Source organism: Periophthalmus magnuspinnatus, chromosome 10, assembly GCF_009829125.3.
Source record: "Periophthalmus magnuspinnatus isolate fPerMag1 chromosome 10, fPerMag1.2.pri, whole genome shotgun sequence".
In the NCBI taxonomy this organism is placed as follows: domain Eukaryota; kingdom Metazoa; phylum Chordata; class Actinopteri; order Gobiiformes; family Gobiidae; genus Periophthalmus; species Periophthalmus magnuspinnatus.
The window spans coordinates 15652611-15671796 of NC_047135.1; the positions used below are offsets into that span (position 1 = coordinate 15652611).

General features: G+C 48.4%; 1 protein-coding gene across 1 annotated transcript in view; it reads right to left on the bottom strand.

Moving 5' to 3' along the window:
• The window catches only part of pigg (phosphatidylinositol glycan anchor biosynthesis class G), a 130038-nt gene that overhangs the window by 66697 nt on the left and 44155 nt on the right, over nt 1-19186 (bottom strand). Inside the window, exon 7 of the mRNA XM_055224874.1 lies at nt 8927-9144. Within this exon, the coding sequence (XP_055080849.1) occupies nt 8927-9144 (218 nt within the window). The remainder of the gene's footprint in view (nt 1-8926; nt 9145-19186) is intronic.

Genomic DNA, 19186 nt, shown 5'->3' on the forward strand with positions numbered 1-19186 from the left:
AAATGCAAAGACGTGGGTTTTTCCAGGCATTGCCATGGAAACACCGTGCAAAATACTAAGCGACAGGAACAACCTGAAGAGCCACTGTGGCAAATTTGACATTCCTCAATGAAGCAAATAAGTTGTTATAAGACTTGAAAAATTAGAAATTTTCCCATTACGATAACATGGCTCTTTCTCGTACCACCATGGCAACACCGAGCAAAAGACGACATGTGTCTGGTTAACTTTATTGATGAGATGACCCAGTGGAATTTTGTGTCAAATTTCGTAACATTTGGGAAAACGAAATTTTCAGCCCTCCATAAAAATGTATTTGTAATCAGTAGGACGGTGCCAATTGAATTACTTTCCACAAGCAGCAGAATTAGGCATGACAGTTTTACAACTGATTTTTAGCCCAATCGGAATCGGAATTTGTGTGCGCAAACGGGAGCAAATTTTGCCATTTGAAAATTTCAAAACTTCCAATGGCTTTGTCGCACGCAAACCGTGATAGGCATCATCATAACTTGGAATAGCTTTAGATTGCCCCACTGTCTAGATGATGTACAGTGATTTTCAGCCCTGCAGGTGAAGCCCCCTCAGAGGAGTTGATTAAAATGTGACGTCAGTGAAAATGCTGAATTTGCATTTCAGAATTTTCAATCCAAGATGGCCGGCTTCCGTTTTTTCTGACGGTGTGGTCATAATATATTTTTTGTTTAGTATCACTTGAAGAATGTGTGTACCAAATTTCGTGGCTCTATGGAAAAGTTGATGTCGGGACTACAAATAAAAAAATACATTTTCAATTCAATTCATTTTATTTATTTTATTTTCTTCATTTATTTTATGGCAGACCTGAATTTTGGGCAAAATTTGGTGAGTTTTTGAATATGTTCAGGGGGTCAAATCCCTGCACAAAGAGCAGAAGAATAAAAGAAAATAATAATAATTTTAGCAAAAACATTATATCCAATAACATTACAATGACATATTATACGTTTTTTGAAAACTCTCGACTTTACCTACGTCACCATGGGGTCAATGGCAAAAGACGAGCGCTAACGCTCGCCCATTGACTCAATGTTGTCGTTGACATGCTAGCAAAAAAAAACCAAATATGCATATCCCATGCCTACTTCGTGAAAACATACTGCAATGATGAGTGCATGGGGCTCGGGCCTAAAAACAAAGCTTGAAATCAGCCAGTAGGACCCGGAAGTGACAGCATCACTTGACAGTTCTTTAGTTGACAAACCCATGTGCAATCTCAAGCCCAGGTCACACCATCTGTCCGTAAGAAGCCATAAGAAGGGCAGTGTGTATCTGTTTTCTGCAGTTACTGAATGTAATCGTATTTGTCAAAGGATTGATTGGTCAGGAGTTTCTATTCGAGGAACAGACAGCAGCAAGTCATGGAGGAGGAAAAAACAATTAAATGAGAAACACAATTTTGTCAATCTTTAAGCTGTTTCCTGGTGGATTCTGTGGATTTTAAGTAAGAGTACTTCAAGTCGAATCATGGCATTACCCAGAAAAGTCAAAGCGATGCGATAGCATCACATTAGGTTTGGCTTTTTGACTTTTTTATCTGGGATATAGAATAATTGGTTACATGATTGTGTAACTTGCAGCCATATTTTTGTCTCCTCGGTTTCCATAGTTCCTCATGAGTCTGTTCAGAAAGACAAATCTGATGCACTGAGAACTGACTAGGACTGACACAGACACACACAGACTGGGACAATGATAAAAAGTACTGGTACCCAATACTGATATAGGCTGATAGCGATGTTGGAACCGATGAACATATGCAGAACTTCTTGTTGAATGTGTTTGGATGCTGCCATTGCACATCCCTAATAGGTGGTGGAGGGTGGATTGGCGTATACCTTAGACCAGTGGTTCTTAACATGGGTTCGATCGAACCCTAGGGGTTCGGTGAGTCAGTCTCAGGGGTTCTGCGGAGGTCAAGACACACACCCGACTCATTTCATTTGCGGACTGCGAGCGTCTCCAGGCTTGCTGAATTCAAGGTGAAGACAGCCAGATTTGATGAAAAGGCTACTCTGCCTGCTCTTGGCTTTGTACCCATCAACGAACCGATCCTCACAGCATTGTACAAAGGGCACAGCAAATCACACACCATTGCTGAAACACTCATAAAACCAGCTGTGTTGGAAGATCTCGAATCTGACGCTGAAAAATGCGGCTGAAGTTAAATTATCCCAAATTCCTTTCAAATGACACCATCAGCAACAGAATAGAGGACATGAGCAAAGACATCTTGGCTCAAGTAGTTGCAGATCTGATTTCAAGCCCGGCAAAATTCAGCCTCCAACCACAGACGTTTCTAATCTAAGTCAGCTTGCTGTATTTGTATGCTATGTGAAAGACGACGTGATAAAGGAAGATTTTTTTTTATTTTGTAAGCCTCTTACAACAACAACTAAGGCAGCCAATGTGAAGAAACTTGTGGATGACTTCTTCAGAGACAACAATCTTTCGTGGGATATGGCTTCTGCAGTTTGTATGGACGGAGCTCCAGTTATGTTGGGAAGAAAGTCTGGATTTGGTGCACTAGTGAACGCCGATGCACCACACATCATTGTTACGCATTGTATTCTGCACAGGCATGAGTTGGCAACAAAAACCTTGCCTCCTGCCTGACAGAAGTATTAAAAATTGTAGTGGAATGTGTTAACTATGTGCGAAATAGTGCACTGAGGTGCCGCATCTTCAGTGAACTGTGTAAAGACATGGGCTCTGAATTCGAGGTACTTCTGTACCATACTAACGCTCGGTGGTTATCCCGTGGACAGGTGCTGAATCGTGTTTTTGCCATGCATGTGGAATTAGCCCTGTTTTTGCAAGAGCACCAACATCGTCATGCAGATTGCTTCAAAAATTCTAAGTTCATTCTCATTTTAGTGTACATGGCTGACATATTTGCAGCTGTCAATCATCTCAGTCAGCAGATGCAGGGTGGTGGAGTCAACATCATCAAAGCAGAAGAAAACCTGAAGGCTTTTCAAAAAAGCTACCGTTATGGAAATGACGAACAGAGAACAATAACTTCACAAACTTTCTCCTGCTGGACAACTGTGTAAGTAAGATCGAAGATGTGTCTGGAATCAGAGACATTTCTGTACCCATGGAATTGAAGCAAGCAATTGCCACACACTTAGATGAGCTTGCAAAGTCTCTCGACGGATACTTCCCTACAAGTCATATTCAGCATGGGTGAGACAGCCGTTCATGTTTGGTGTTAAGACAGCAAATGTCAATGATAAATACCTCGAAATCATTGAAATTCAGCAGAGCCTGGTTCAACAGCAACTCTTCAGAACAACAACGCTCTCAACGTTTTGGTGTCGACAAATGACAAGGTATCCTGTTTTTGCTTGGAAAGCCCTGGAAATTTTTATATCGTTTGTTACATGTCTTTGTGAGCAATCCTTTTCGAGGATGCTGGACATAAAAATGAAGAAAAGGAAGAGATTTTGCTGTGAAAATGACATGAGAGTGGCACTTGCCAAGGTGAAACCATGCATTTCTGAACTGGTCTCTCAAAGGCAACAGCAGAAGTCACACTGATTTGCAGTAAATATTCATTATTATTCTAGCCTGATGGAAATTAGGTGATGGGTGTGTGTTAAAATGTTAAAAATAATAAATAGCATAAATACAATAAGTTCATTATTGGAATACTGTCATGATGTCGGTTTTCCCTGTCCTCCCGTGCTCTCTCCCCCTCCCCTACCTGTGTGTCTGGAGCTGGGTGGAGTGCCTGACTCCTCCCGTGCGCACCTGGGGCGCATCAGCCTAATCACCACCACCTGCTGCTGAGTACAAGAAGGCTTGGCAGTCTACACTCGGTGCCAGACCGTCAGCGTGTAAACGTGAATGTTTCTAGCTTGTCTTGTTATGTGGTACTTTCCTGCACACGCTCATTTGGATTTATTCACCCTCCAGATTCCTGCCTCCACTCGCCCAGCTCCTGCCGCCACGTTCCAGCCCTGGTATCGCCTCCTGCTCGTCTCGTCTCCTGCTCGTCTCGTCTCCGGCTCGTCTCGTCTCCTGCTCGTCTCGCCTCCTGTCCTGTCCTGGTCTCTGGTTTGTCACCCGCTCCCCGCTCTGGTCTTCGTCTGCTCCGCCTGCCTTGGTACCGCACCCGCTCCTATCCCCGTCCTGGTCCTGTCCTGCCCGCCTCTACCTGCACTGCACCCGCCTGGCCCGCTTCCCGTTCCCCGGTTCCCGTGCCCGCCTGTGAACTATCACTGTTGTAAATAAACACTGTTAAAACTGCTCTGGTCTGCATCTTTTGGTCCAACCCGCACCGTTACGACAGAACGGTCTGGCCACTATGGACCAAGCAGGCTCAGACCCGGACCAGACGCGTCGCCTCACGCACTCTCACCCCGAGGCGGTGCTGGGTCAGCATGAACAATCAATTCGGACTCTGTTGGAGCTGAATCAGACATTGTCCCAGCAGGTGGCACAGCTCAACCACCAGGTGGCCGCGCTCCTCGTCACCCCGCCTGCTGCAGCTGGAGCGCCGCCACGCCTCCCGGAGCCGAGGGGCACGGATCCGGAGCCGTATGCTGGGAACCTCACCTCTGTCGGGGATTCTTGTTCCAGTGCGAGTTCATGTTCCAGCAGTGCCCTTCTCGTTTCAGCTCGGGGGCCGCCAAGATCCGATATATATGTGGATTACTCCGGGGCAGAGCTCTCCAGTGGGCAGAGGCGCGCCTAATGAAGACGTCTGTGGATAGCCTGGATTTTAATGAGTTTGTGTCCACGTTTAAGCTGGTGTTTGACCACCCGCACTACCAGGACAATGCTGCCTTCCGTTTATTGACTCTCAGCCAGGGCTCCAGGACGGTAGCGGACTATTCCATTGAATTCTGGACACATGCGGCGGAGCTGGACTGGACGGACAGCGCGCTGCGGGCTGTGTTTGTGCGGGGCCTGAACGAGAATTTGAAAGATGAATTGGTTTCCCGGGACGAACCCCCCGACTTGCGGACCCTCATCTCCCTCACTCACCGTATAGACAACCGGCTACGGGCTCGTCGCCGAGAGAGACGCCGGTCACCGGTCCCGCCGGAGCCATGCGCTGCCCCGCCCCCGCCGGATGAGCCCATGCAACTCGACAGGACCCTTGTGTCGGCCGAGGAGCGTCAACGGAGGCGTCGTCTGGTTGGGGCTTGCCTCTACTGCGGTGAGCGCGGACATTACGTGGTCACTTGCCCAGTTCGGCCAAAAGGGGGAACCCACCAGTAGCGCTGGGAGTACTGGTGGGCGAGCACCACATCCTGGACCCTACTAATAGACTGCGGCTCAGCGCCACCCTGTGCGTTCGCACGGAGACTTTATGCGTTTCCGCCCTTATCGACTCTGGGGCTGAGAAGGACTTTATTGATGCCCAAGTCGCGGAGCAGCTCGGGGTTTACCTGGAGCCCCTCGAATGCCCCCTAAACGCCCAGGGGCTCAATGGACGTTTTCTGGGGCTCATCACTCACATCACAGAACCTGTCACCGTGATTCTGTCCGGCAACCACCAAGAGAACCGTCAGTTTTATGTCCTGTCCTCCTCCGCTTCTCCTCTGGTCCTTGGTTACCCCTGGCTACGCGCCCACAACCCTGTTTTCGATTGGGCCAGGGGCGGAGTTTCGGGCTGGAGTCCCGATTGCCACGCCAAGTGCCTTCGGTCCGCCCTTCCTCCGGCCGGGAGGTCCGCTCCTGTCGCCGGTCCGTCCCCAGACACCCCCAATCTGTCCTCGGTGCCTGCAGAATATCACGACCTGGGGGAGGTTTTTAGCAAGAGCAAGGCCCTCTCTTTACCGCCCCACCGCCCATATGACTGCGCCATTGACCTCCTGCCGGGTGCCCCACTACCATCTAGCAGGCTATATAACCTGTCTAAACCTGAACGCGAGTCGATGGAGGACTATATCCGTGGGTCCCTGGCTGCCGGAATCATTCGCCCGTCCACTTCACCCGTGGGGGCGGGTTTCTTCTTTGTGGCTAAGAAGGACAAATCCCTGCGGCCTTGCATTGATTACCGGGGTCTGAACAATATAACTATAAAGAATAAATACCCGCTCCCCCTACTGGACTCGGCATTTACGCCCCTCCACGGTGCAACCATCTTCTCCAAGTTGGATTTGCGGAATGCGTACCACCTGGTGCGCATCAGGGAGGGAGACGAATGGAAGACGGCCTTCAAGACACCCCTGGGACATTTCGAGTACTTGGTTATGCCCTTCGGTCTCACCAACGCCCCTGCCGTATTCCAAGCCCTCATCAACGATGTGCTCTGTGATTTCCTTAACCGATTCGTCTTCGTTTACTTGGATGACATCTTGATTTTCTCGCGGTCCCCCCAGGAGCATCACCAGCACGTTCGCCAGATTCTCCAGCGCCTCCTCGAGAATAAACTGTTCGTGAAAGCTGAGAAATGCGAGTTTCACGCAGAGGAGGTCAGCTTTTTGGGCTTCATTGTGGGGCGGGGCCAAGTAAGAGCTGATCCTGAAAAGATCCAGGCTGTCACTGAGTGGCCCGTTCCTACCAGCCGGAGACAGCTCCAGAGATTTATCGGCTTTGCCAATTTTTATAGACGTTTCATCCGGGATTTTAGTAGGGTTATCTCGCCCTTAACTAAACTCACCTCTCCTGCTTTGCAGTTTGCCTGGTCCGCTGAGGCGCAGGCAGCCTTCGAGAAGCTTAAGAGACTATTTACCTCCGCTCCCATCCTGCACCAGCCCGACCCTTCACGGCAATTCATCGTGGAGGTCAACGCCTCCGACTCGGGAGTGGGGGGCGTGCCTCTGCCCCTGCGCCTTCTTTTCCCGGCGTTTGTCCTCGGCCGAGGCCAATTACGACGTGGGGGATTGGGAGCTCCTTGCCGTAAAGCTGGCCTTGGAGGAGTGGCGCCACTGGCTCGAAGGGGCGGAGCAACCATTCATCGTCTGGACCGACCATAGAAACTTGGAGTACATCCAGTCCGCCAGGCGACTCAATCCCCGTCAAGCTCGTTGGTCCCTCTTCTTCAGCCGCTTCAACTTTCTCCTCACCTACCGCCCTGGATCTCGGAACGTCAAACCAGATGCCCTCTCCCGCCAGTTCACCCTGGAGGATAGCCCGGTCACCGCAGAAACGATTATCCCCTCCTCGTGTGTGGTGGCTGCGGTCCATTGGGAGATCGAGGACACCGTCCGAGAGGCCCAAACCAACGACCCCGACCCAGGTAACGGCCCTCCAGATAAACTGTTTGTTCCCGATTCTGTCCGGTCTCAGGTGCTCCAGTGGGTCCACGCCTCCCGTTTCGCCTGCCATCCTGGTGCCGGTCGCTCTCTCTCCCTCCTCAGGAGACACTTCTGGTGGCCCACGATGGACACAGACACCCGGGCTTATGTCGCCGCCTGCCAGGTATGTGCTCGGGCCAAGGCCTCCCACTCACCCCCTTCTGGTCTCTTGCATCCTCTCCCAGTTCCTCGTCGCCCTTGGTCCCACATCGCCTTGGACTTCGTGACGGGCCTTCCCCCTTCCCAGGGGAACATGGTGGTTCTCACCATTGTGGACCGCTTCTCCAAGGCCGCCCATTTCGTTGCCCTGCCTAAGCTCCCCACAGCCAAAGAAACCGCCGACCAGCTGACCAGTCATGTCTTCCGACTCCACGGCATCCCAGTTGACATCGTGTCCGACAGAGGGACCCAATTCACCTCTCAGGTATGGCGGTCTTTCTGCGACAGTTTGGGGGCCACGGTCAGCCTCACGTCCGGGTTCCATCCACAATCTAATGGGCAGACGGAGCGGGCCAACCAAGACTTGGAGTCGGCTCTACGGTGCACAGCCTCCGCCAACCCCGGGACCTGGAGTACTCACCTGCCCTGGATAGAGTACGCTCACAACTCCCTCGTGAGTTCCGCCACCGGTATGTCCCCCTTCGAGGCATCGCTGGGATACCAACCCCCTCTCTTCCCCACGGAGGAGAGGGACCTCGCCGTCCCATCTGTTCAGCGCCATCTCCAGCGCTGTCGCCGGATCTGGAACAAGGCCAGGGCGGCCCTTCTTCGGGCCGGAGCGCGCACTAAGGCGACGGCCGATCGCCACCGTGTCCCGGCGCCCGTATACCAACCTGGCCAGATGGTTTGGCTCTCCGCCAAGACGGTCCCGCTGAAGACGGACTCCCGTAAGCTGTCCCCCCGATTCCTGGGACCGTTTAAGATCATGAGGATCATAAATCCATCGGCGGTGCGCCTCCAGTTACCCCCGTCTCTCCGGATTCATCCGACCTTCCACGTCTCCCAGGTTAAACCAGTCCGGACCAGCGACCTGGTTTGTCACCCGCTCCCCGCTCTGGCCTTCGTCTGCTCCGCCTGCCTTGGTACCGCACCTGCTCCTATCCTGCCCGCCTCTACCTGCACCGCACCCGCCTGGCCCGCTTCCTGTTCCCCAGTTCCCGTGCCCGCCTGTGAACTATCACTGTTGTAAATAAACACTGTTAAAACTGCTCTGGTCTGCATCTTTTGGTCCAACCCGCACCGTTACGACAAATACATAAGGTTAAAAATTTAAATCATTTTAGTGTGGTAGTATTAAAAAAGGTCACGTCTTTGTGAAAAGGTATGTATGTAATTTGGTGTGAGTTCATGCATTGTATTGGTTTTATTCTTTGAACACAGTGATGTTAATGCACAGTGCATTCTGTGCACCAGTAAAACATGCATATCTCTTCAATTTAAAAAAAATCATATTTTATTTTTCAATAAAGAAGGGTTCAGTGAATGTGCATATGAAACTGGTGGGGTTCAGTACCTCCAACAAGGTTAAGAACCACTGCCTTAGACTGAGTGGTGTGCATGCATGTAGACATCCAGCTGTGCTAAAAGATGGTAAATATTTTTAAATATTTGTGTGATGCAGAGTTCCTCACCTGCAGCACGAGGCTGAGTCCCACCACCATAGAGTACATATCGTATCGGCCTAGCTGTCTGCTCAGAGCTGCACTCATGGAGACCAGAGCCTGGAGGTACTGCTTCAGAACCTTCTGCCCCACGTTCTGAAGAACCTCTGAGGTATTTCCCTCCAAATACAGGCTCACCCAGCTCCCATGAGCCCTCTCTGCGACACGGAACATCTCCCAGCCTGGATCTACAGACAGAAGAAAGATCAGAATCTAAACCACAAAGTTCTTACTGGGAGGAGGAGATAGGATAGCCACTCTGCCACAATAACATAGGAAGGACATGCACACTCCAGTCAGAGAGATCAGGAGTGTAATCCACAACCTCCTTACTATTGGAAGAAGACAGGACAACCATAACCACAGTAACACAGGGGCTTGCACATATAGCATCTCTTGTTATTTGGGGTTTGTAGAATTTACGGTGGGTATAGCGGAGGCGGGTGGTGCTTAGTGTCTGAGTTATGAGGCTTATGTAACTCTGACTTTAGTTTGAAATTGAAATTAAAGTCTCAGGGGAAAGAGGGATTTTCAGCTCATCAGACACAGGAGGGCGCAGTCTGCATTTTACAACATGGACAAAATTTTATAAGCAGTAATAAGACATGGTGGCAATAGTAACAGAAGTAGTAGCAACAGTGTTAGTAATAGTACCAGTGGTAGGATTTTTGCCTATTAGAAATACATTTGCCAAGCAGAGCTGGGAATCACAATGTCCCTCACAATTCGATATGATACACGATACATGGCTCATATGATATTCTCTGATAGCACAATTTTTGGAACCTAATACAAGCATTTTGTTAACAGTTATATAATATACCCTATTGCCAAGCAGTCAAAGTGGCCATTTGTTTTACGTAATTGTAGTTGAAGTAACAGCTGCAAAAGTAGCAGTATAGTAGTAGTAGTAGTTTCGATCCTGGTTTAGTTCATTATTTAGCACCAATTTAGACTTGCAGTAGTCCTGCTGTAGAAATCCATTTGGCAGAATAATGGACTTTGTCACTAAGATTTATTTATTTGATTGGGACAATGCATGTTAATGAACAAACATAGTTCAACATGAATGTAAACATGCCATATTATAGCCAAAGGCTAATTTGTGTCTGTTGTCCCAGGGGCTGGGGTCACAAAAGGGTCAAAGGGTCATGATCAGTGGGAAGAGTAACTAAAGATTTCAGTCAAGTAAGAATACTGTTACACTGTACAATACATTACTCTAGGAGTAAAAGTATGGGCTCTGAAAACTACTAAGCACTATTGTATTCAAGTTATTCAGTAAATGTGAGTACTATCCTGTATTTCCTTCAGAACAGTGTGAGTAAACTAGAGAGCTTAAATATGAAACTTTGATCAAATAACACTGCACCACTTTTACACCAGGCCGATTTATAACACAGATCATTTAAGTCTGAATACTTCACACATTTTTATATCAGCCCAAGGAGGAGCGTTCGTCTTTGGGTTCAAAGCTGACTTTTTATAAAAGAACAGAATAAACAAGAGGCACAGGCACAGATTTTCCTGGTGAGAAATGTAAACCAAGACTACACCAGCACTACACCAGGACTCAAAGGTTTTTATTTATAAATGTTGTTTTAATGATGGTTATTTGTGATTATTTATGTTTTGATTTGTTTGTGTTGTGATTTGAATGCCTTTCTTATTATCACAAGTAAACACAAAATGTGGTTTTAAGTGCCAATTTTAATTATGAAGGGAAAAAGGCCATCTGAACCTATATGGTTCATGTGAAAAAGTAATTGCCCCCTAAACCTAATAACTGGTTGAACCACCCTTAGCAGTAACAACTGCAGTCAAGCGTTTGCAATAACTGACAATGAATCTTTCACATCACTGTGGAGGAATTTTGTACCACTCTTCTTTGCAGAATTGTTTTAAATCAGCCACACTGGAGGGTTTCCGAGCATGAACCGTCATGCCAAGGGCTGCCCAGCCTATACGAAGACTAAGCAGCTGCTTAGGGCCCCCAGGCCACCAGAGGGCCCCCAAGAGACCATATGTTTATATTGAAAACAAGGATTGGAATTTTTTTTCTGAAAACTAAATGGCGCTCAGATGTTTATACTAGTCTAAATATCCTTACACAATTTGATGTGCTTTATTTCCAGTAGCTAGACATGTGGTGCCTACATTTGTCTTTGAACCGGGCATTAGTGTGGACAGCTACGTGTTAACACCGGTGTGAAGGACCCCCTTCCCCTCGAGGTGAGTTCTGGGTGTGCTGAGGCAGCAGAGGTACATTTGAATGGGTTTTTTACAAGCTAAAAGCCTTTAGGTATCTGTGTATCCCTTCTCATTAATATGCGCATTTACGCAAAATCAACGCTAATTTATGTCTTGTAACTCAACTCTGCATGCAAAGCCTGACAATATACATAAAAATAATGTCATCCTAAAATCCTCTCTTATTTAATGTCCTTCCAAATTATCTCATAATTATAAATCTGTCATTATGTCCAGGCTGTTTCTCTTAGGCCACTCCTAACTTGGACCACTACTTTGTACTTCGTGAGTAATATGATTTTGAAGTACCCTTGCTTAAGTACATCTTTTGGGTACCAATTCTGCATTTTATGTCATAAAGAATTGATAAATGTAAGCCCACATTAGTCAACTGAAACACATTAAAATACACCAGAACTTGCTGGTGTGCATTGGATCATTGTCCTGCTGCTGAACCCAAGTGCGCTTCAGCCTTAGAACACGAACTGATGGCCGGACATTCTCCTTCAGGATTTGTTAGTAGAGAGCAGAGTTCATGATTCCTTCAATCACAGCAAGTCCTCCAGGTCCTGAAGCAGCAAAGCAGCCTCAACCCATGACACTACCACCACCATGTGTCACTGTTGGCATGATGTTCTTTTTATCAAATGTTACGCTAGATGTAATGGGATGCACTCCTTCCAAAAAGTTTAACTTTTGTTTCATCAGTCCACAGAATATTGTCCCAAAAGCTTTGGGGATCATCAAGATGATCCCCAAAAATTAGATGAGCCTTTATGTTCTTTTTTGTCAGCAGTGTTTTTTGCTTGGGAACTCTGCAATGATGCGATTTTTGCCTAGTCTCTTTCTGATGGTTGAGTCATGAACACTGACCTTTACTGAGGCGAGTGAGGCCTGTAATTGTTTAGATGTTGTTCTGGGTTCCTTTGAGACCTCTTGGATCAGTCATTGCTGTGCTCTTGGGGTTGGCCACTGTCTCACCGTGGTTCGCTGGAGTCCCAAAGATCCGCTCCTGAATTTCTTTGGATCGGGACATGATGTCTTGAGTTCAGTATGGTCTTCTTCAACTTGTCAGACAGATTCAAAGTGATCACTTGATTTGAAAGCTTTGGTAGTAATCAGGGTGGGTGGCTGGGTGTTGCTATGAAACTGAACTCAGCTTTCCACAATAATATGATTAATCACAGTTATCTCATCTTTTAACAAGGGGGCAATTACCTTTTCACACAGGATCATGTAGGTTTAGATAGTATTTTTTCCTCATAACAAAGAAAATCATCACAGAAAAAATGCATTTTATGTTTACTTGGGTTATCTTTGATGATCTGAAACAGTTAAGTGTGACACACATGCAAAAAAGTAAGAAATCAGGAAGGGGTGCAATTACCTTTTCACAGCACTATAAATAAACTTGCCTTGCCTACACCAGGAACTAAATTAGGACTAAATTGAGGACTAAACCAGGGACTAAACCAGGGACTAAACTAGGGACTAAACCAATGACTAAACCAGGGACTAAATCAGGACTACACCAGTGACTAAACCAGAACTACACCAGGGACTAAACCAGGACTAAACCAGAGACTAAACCAGAGACTAAATCAGAGACTAAACCAGGGGCTAAACCAGGGAATAAACCAGGGAATAAACTAGGACTACTACACCAGGGACTAAACCAGGACTACACCTTGGACCAAACCAGCACTAAACCAGGGACTAAACCAGGACCACCTCTCCCTGAACTGCCACTTTAACGTGGCGAACGATTTGAGCACCCGAATGATCCTGGGAGCTATGTTATTGGGGGCTTCATGCCCCTGGTAGGGTTGCTCATGGCAAACAGGTCCAGGGGAAGGGTCAAACTAAGAGCGGTTCAGAAGCCTTCCATGTTGAGTACAAGACCAAGGCCAGTTACGCCGCCCGTAATGGTGTTACCGGGGCTCCACCTTGGAGCCAGGCCTGGGGTGGGTGTGCGCCAGCGAGTGCCTGGTGGCCTTCCCCCACAGGGCCTGGCTGGGCTCAGCCTGAAAGAGAGACGTGGGGCCGTCCTCCCGTGGACCCACCGCCTGCGGGAGGATCCGTGGAAGGCTGGTGCAAAGAGATCTGGGCAGCAGTTGAAGACAGGGGCCTCAGCGACCAGATCTCTGGACATGGAGACTAGGTCTGGGGACATGGAATGTCACCTCGTTGGAGGGGAAGGAGCCTGAGCTTGTGCAGGAGTTTGAGCGTTACCAGATAGATATAATCGGCCTCACCTCTATGCACAGCTTGAGCTCTGGAATCCCACTCCTTGAGAGGGGCTGGACTCTCCATTTCTCTGGCGTTGCCCACGGGGAGAGGTGGCGAGCTGGTGTGGGCTTGCTTATTGCCCCACAGCTGAGCCGCCTAGTGTTTGAGAGTTTGTCCATAACGAACACCATGTTCGAGCACAAGTGTGTCCATTGGAGGTTGAAGATCAACTTTGTTGTCGTGTCATCTGACCTCCGGCCGTGTGTCTTGGACACTCGGGTGAAGAGAGGGGTAGAGCTGTCAACCGATCACCACCTGGTAGCGAGTTGGATCTTCTGGCGGAGGAGGAAGCCGGACAGACCTGGCAGCCCCAAGCTTATTGTGAGCATCTGCTGGGAACGTCTGGCGGAGCCCTCTGTCAGGATGGGTCTTCAACTCGCACCTCCGGGAGAGCTTCTCCCAGATCCCGGGGGAGGCTGGGGACATGGATTCTGAGTGAGCCATGTTCCTCAGCCTTCCCGGCAATGTCTTTTCCAGGGTACTGGAGAGGAGAATCCGTCTGATAGTCAAACCTCGGATTCAGGAGGAGCAGTGTGGTTTTTGTCCTAGTCGCGGAACACTGGACCAGCTCTACACTCTCCATCAGGTGCTTGAGGGTTCATGAGAGTTTGCCCAACCAGTCCACATGTGCTTTGTGGATCTGGAGAAGGCATTCTCCAGATCCACAAAACCTGGGACTAAACCATGACTTAACCAGGGACTAAAGCAGGACTAAACCAAGAATTACACCAGGGACAATACCAGGACTACACCAGGGACCAGAACTAAAGAAAGTCTAAACCAAGATGTTAACAAGAGTGTAATTTTATCTGTTTTATCTGTTTTGTTTTAATTTGTTTATGACGTTCCTGGTTTAGGCATTAGGTTTTCACAGTTTTTATCATTATTATTCAGATAATCCAGCCCAGCAACCATCTCAACCAATCAGTAACCACCCCTTCTCACTCCTCAACCAATCACAATTCAGCAGCCACCAGCGGAACTTTTTAGTAGTAGTTAGTGTTGTGTTCGGGACAGTCGCACCAGCTCTCCTTCCCAACTTTAAATGTTTTTCCTTTACTTCATCTACAATTGTTCATGTGTCCTTGAGAACGTAAATTAATCTCAGTATTATAAGTATTTGTAGTTCATATGCGTCAATCCAGCCTTAATTAGGTCTGTTTCCTTAGTCCGCGTTGCTGTTACGCAACTTGCGCCAGTGATGCATTCACGGACCGGCAGACCTCTGTATTTTCACTGCTTTCTGCTGCCGTCTGTGGTGCATTCAAGGACAGTTGGAATTTTGTACTTTAGGCGAGAAAGTGCCATTCTCTGACTCTTAGTTCGTTATTGCTTTGTATTATATCTGTAGCTTTTTTCTAATGCGTTCTGTATTCTATATTGTGTATTTACATGTTTGTTATGTTTATTAATACCACATATCTGATATTTAATTTGTTGTATCATTCATCACATTCATAGCATTTATTTTCTGCCTTTTAGAAACCATGAACAGACATGAGCAACCATGGACAACTATGAGCATGAATCATGAATATGAGCATAAACCATAAACACAACTTCAATAAAGAGTGGTAGAGTGAGGATTGGCGTCTGGTCACTTTGTTCTTGCCGAACAACCTGGGGAGATTGTGGATACTAAACTAGTCCTAAATACAGTCCTTTCCTGAGGGCACAAGTTTGGGTTTCTTCCCAGCACCTCATTTACATGGTCCTTCGAGCCGGATCCGCAGTTTCCTCAGTCCAATCATGTCTCGTCCTCGTCGTGATGTCCGTCGTCCCCGGTATCTCGATTTCCTGGTGTCTCTCCCAAGACGTCAACTCGACTCCGGCACACTCCGTGACCACTCCACCGAGGGAGCAGCTCCTCATCCTCCTGTATCACCTGTTTCTCCAGCACAAGAGAGACCTGCGCCACAAACCCTCAACTCCGAGGCAGTCCTATCAGCTCTACGGGAAATGAAAGAGGACAATATTCAGATCAAGCGAGAGATGCAATCTCTCTTCAGCTCCCTATCTCTGGGCTCTGGTCCTTGGCCTCATCAGTCAAGTCAATGGCAGTCTACTCAGTTTGAGAGCAGCGCAGCATCACATCTACCACATCATTCTCCGGAGTGCACTTCCACCCCTCATAGCTACAGTAGAGATCCTGTGGATGTTCCTCCACCACCATGGCCTGATGCACCTCTTCTTCCTCCGTCAGATTATCCATTGCCTCCACCTCCTCCTCCTGTCTCATATCTTCCTTCTCCTACAGATGAATCTTTGCCTCCTCCTCCTGTCTCATATCTTTCCTCTTACAACTCAAGGCTACATGCCACTCCAGAGTATCTTGAGCCATACACGCCCCCTCCAGTGCCACCTACTGTTGAGACCTCATACAGAGGGCCAAAGCCTCATATTCCCCTGTTTACTGATGATGACCCACGTCAGTTTGCCCGCCTTAAGATCGCCCTGGACAATATCTTGCCCAAAGATGCTACTGAGCATTTTAAATATCAAATCTTAGTTGATCATCTCAAGCTAGAAGATGCTCTCCTCATAGCCGACTCATATAGTAACAGTTCAGCCCCCTACTCCAAGACCATGGCTTCACTCACAGAAATGTATGGACAGCCCCACAAACTGGCATTACAGCGTATCAATGAGGTCCTAGCCGAGCCTCCAGTCAGAAGTGGCGACAGTCGTGGGTTCCGTCACTTCGGGCTCAAGGTTAGAGCACTCGTAGGAATGTTGGAGCAGTTAGGAAGAGAGGGCAGGGCAGAGTTGGAATGTGGGTCACACACTTCACGTCTTCTGTCCAAACTGCCACACGAACTGAGGGCACAGTTCAAACGTTTCATCGACCCTATTCACACCCCTATACCCACACTCCTGGACTTTTCTGACTGGCTTGAGTATGAAGTCCGTGTTCAGGATGAGTATGCTCCACCTCATCACTCGCGCCCCTTACGAGATGACCGTCAGAAAGTTATGAAGCCCAAGTTGCAGAGACCCAGTGTACGCCCTACCACAGTATTACTTGGCTCTGATCCTTCTCCTACGTCCCCAAAGCCTCCATCGCAGGTGCGACCTCAGTTTACCTCACTGCCAGAGCAGCCCAAGAAGTACTGCCCCTATTGTAATAACATGCAACACTATTTCAATCAATGTCCAGAGTTCAAGAACTTTTCCACTGAACAAAGAACTGCCTGGATCAAAACAGCGAGGCGTTGTTGGAGATGTGGCAGAAACCATTTAGCATCTCAGTGCTATCTCAAGGCCAAGTGCCACCAGTGCAGTCAAACCCATCTCGATATTCTCCATGAAGTCAACTCTTCCACTGCAGGTAAACCAGAGCAATCAGTTCCAGGTGTGCAACCGGTCACTTATTACTTAGATCCAGATCGCAGAAGCAGCTGTGTTCTCCTGAAAATGGTCAAAGTTATCCTCCACAATGGCCAGCACAGCCTTGAAACTTATGCCATTCTAGATGATGGCTCGGAGCGCACAATCATCCTCCATGGTGCTGCCCAAGAGCTGCATCTTCATGGTCAAAAGGAAGACCTGGCACTTAAGACTATACGTCAAGACCTCACTACTGTGTCAGGCAGGTCAGTGTCCTTCAGCATATCATCCGCTATCCATCCTCAGAAACGCTTTCTCATACGTAGAGCCTTCACAGCAACTGAGCTCGGGCTCTCTAAGCATTCTCATCCTGCCGAGGCTCTTCAAAAAACATATCGCCACCTGAAAGGTCTCCCACTCCATTCCTTCAGCCAAGCTCAGCCACTACTCCTCATCGGTTCAGATTACCCTCATCTCCTCACACCAGTTGAGCGTGTGCGCTTAGGACCACCAGGGGGTCCAGCTGCACTAAAGACGCGCCTTGGATGGACTCTACAAGGTCCTGCCAAAGTCCTGCTGCACCAGTCCTCCACACCTCAGTGTCTCCTCATAAACACAGCCCCTTCATCTGCCGACTTACTCAGCCACGTCTCCAGATTGTGGCAGATGGACATTTTACCATACTGCAATGAGAAGCTGATCACTAGATCAAAGCAGGACAACGCAGCCATCAAACTTCTTGAGGAGAAAACAACCAGAATCAAAGTTGACAGCGTCAACAGATATGCCACCCCCCTGCTGTGGAAAGAAGGACTTCCCCCCCTCAATGCACGAAAGGAAGCAGTCATGGGTCACCTGCGTGGTACAGAGATCCGCCTCTCCAGAGACCCTGCCAAAGCAGATTCCTATAAACAGGAGATCACAAAGTTGTTAGACTCACGTTACATCAGAAAGATCACCTCACCTGAAGAGCAGAGCATTAGTTCCTGGTATATTCCACATCACATGGTCCATCACAATGGCAAAGACCGCATTGTCTTTAACTGTTCGTTCACTTTCCAAAACAACAACCTTAATGAACATTTGCTTCCAGGGCCCACATTAGGCGCCACTCTTCTCGGGGTCCTGCTCCGTTTCAGACAGTACCCCATTGCAGTAAGCAGTGACATTAAGGGAATGTTTCATCAGGTTCGCCTTTTGCCAGAAGATCAACCCTTCCTCCGCTTTATCTGGCGGGATATGAACCGCAGCTCCAAGCCGGACATCTACCAATGGCAGGTTCTTCCTTTCGGCACCACTTGTAGTCCTTGCTGCGCAACCTTTGCCCTCCAAAAGCATGTCTTCGATCACAGTAGTCCTGATGAAGATACTCGACATTCAGTTGAGAACTGTTTCTATGTGGATAATCTTCTTCAAAGCTTCTCATCTGTTAAAGAAGCAAAAAAGCTTGTCACTAAGCTACAGGCTCTCCTCCAGTCTGGTGGCTTTGAACTGAGACAGTGGGCCAGCAATGTTCCAGACATCATCAGTAATATGCCACCTGAGCTCAAGTCAGAAAGTAGAGAACTGTGGCTATCCATGGACGGTGTAGACCCTCCAGAGCGAACTCTGGGGCTGCACTGGCACTGCAGAACTGACACCATCACATATCGTCTCCGCCACACGGAACAGCCTCTGCCCACAATGCGCAACATATATCGAGTCCTAGCCAGACAATATGACCCCCTAGGACTGCTTATTCCCTACACTACCCGAGCAAAGATCCTGGTGCAGAACCTCTGGCGGAAGAAACGTGACTGGGACGATCCTCACCTTCCTGAGGACTTGCTTCACCTGTGGGATGCCTGGGTGAGTGAGCTTCATATCCTACCCAGTATCTCCATCAATCGCTGTTATGTCTACTCGGATACAGACCTCGCATCCGCAACTCAGAGCATCCACATCTTCTCAGACGCGTCAGAAAGAGCATATGGGTCTGTCGCGTACCTACGCACCGTCGACAGTAAAGGTGAAGTCCACGTGGAATTCCTTGCTGCCCGTTCACGTGTTGCCCCAGTTCGCCAGCAGTCCATTCCAAGGCTGGAACTTTGCGCTGCCCATACCGGTGCTCAGCTTGGTGCAGTTCTGAAACGAGAGCTCACTGTCCCCATCTCATCTGTCACCTACTGGACCAACTCTATGACAGTGTTGAACTGGCTGCAGTCTCCTTCATGCCGCTATAAAGTTTTTGTCGGTGCCAGGGTAGCAGATATCCAGGAGCTAACAGAGTGCAGCTCATGGCGCTATGTCCACTCCAGTGAGAACCCCGCTGATGATATCACCCGCGGATTGACACTCTCACAGATACAGGGTCACAGCCGCTGG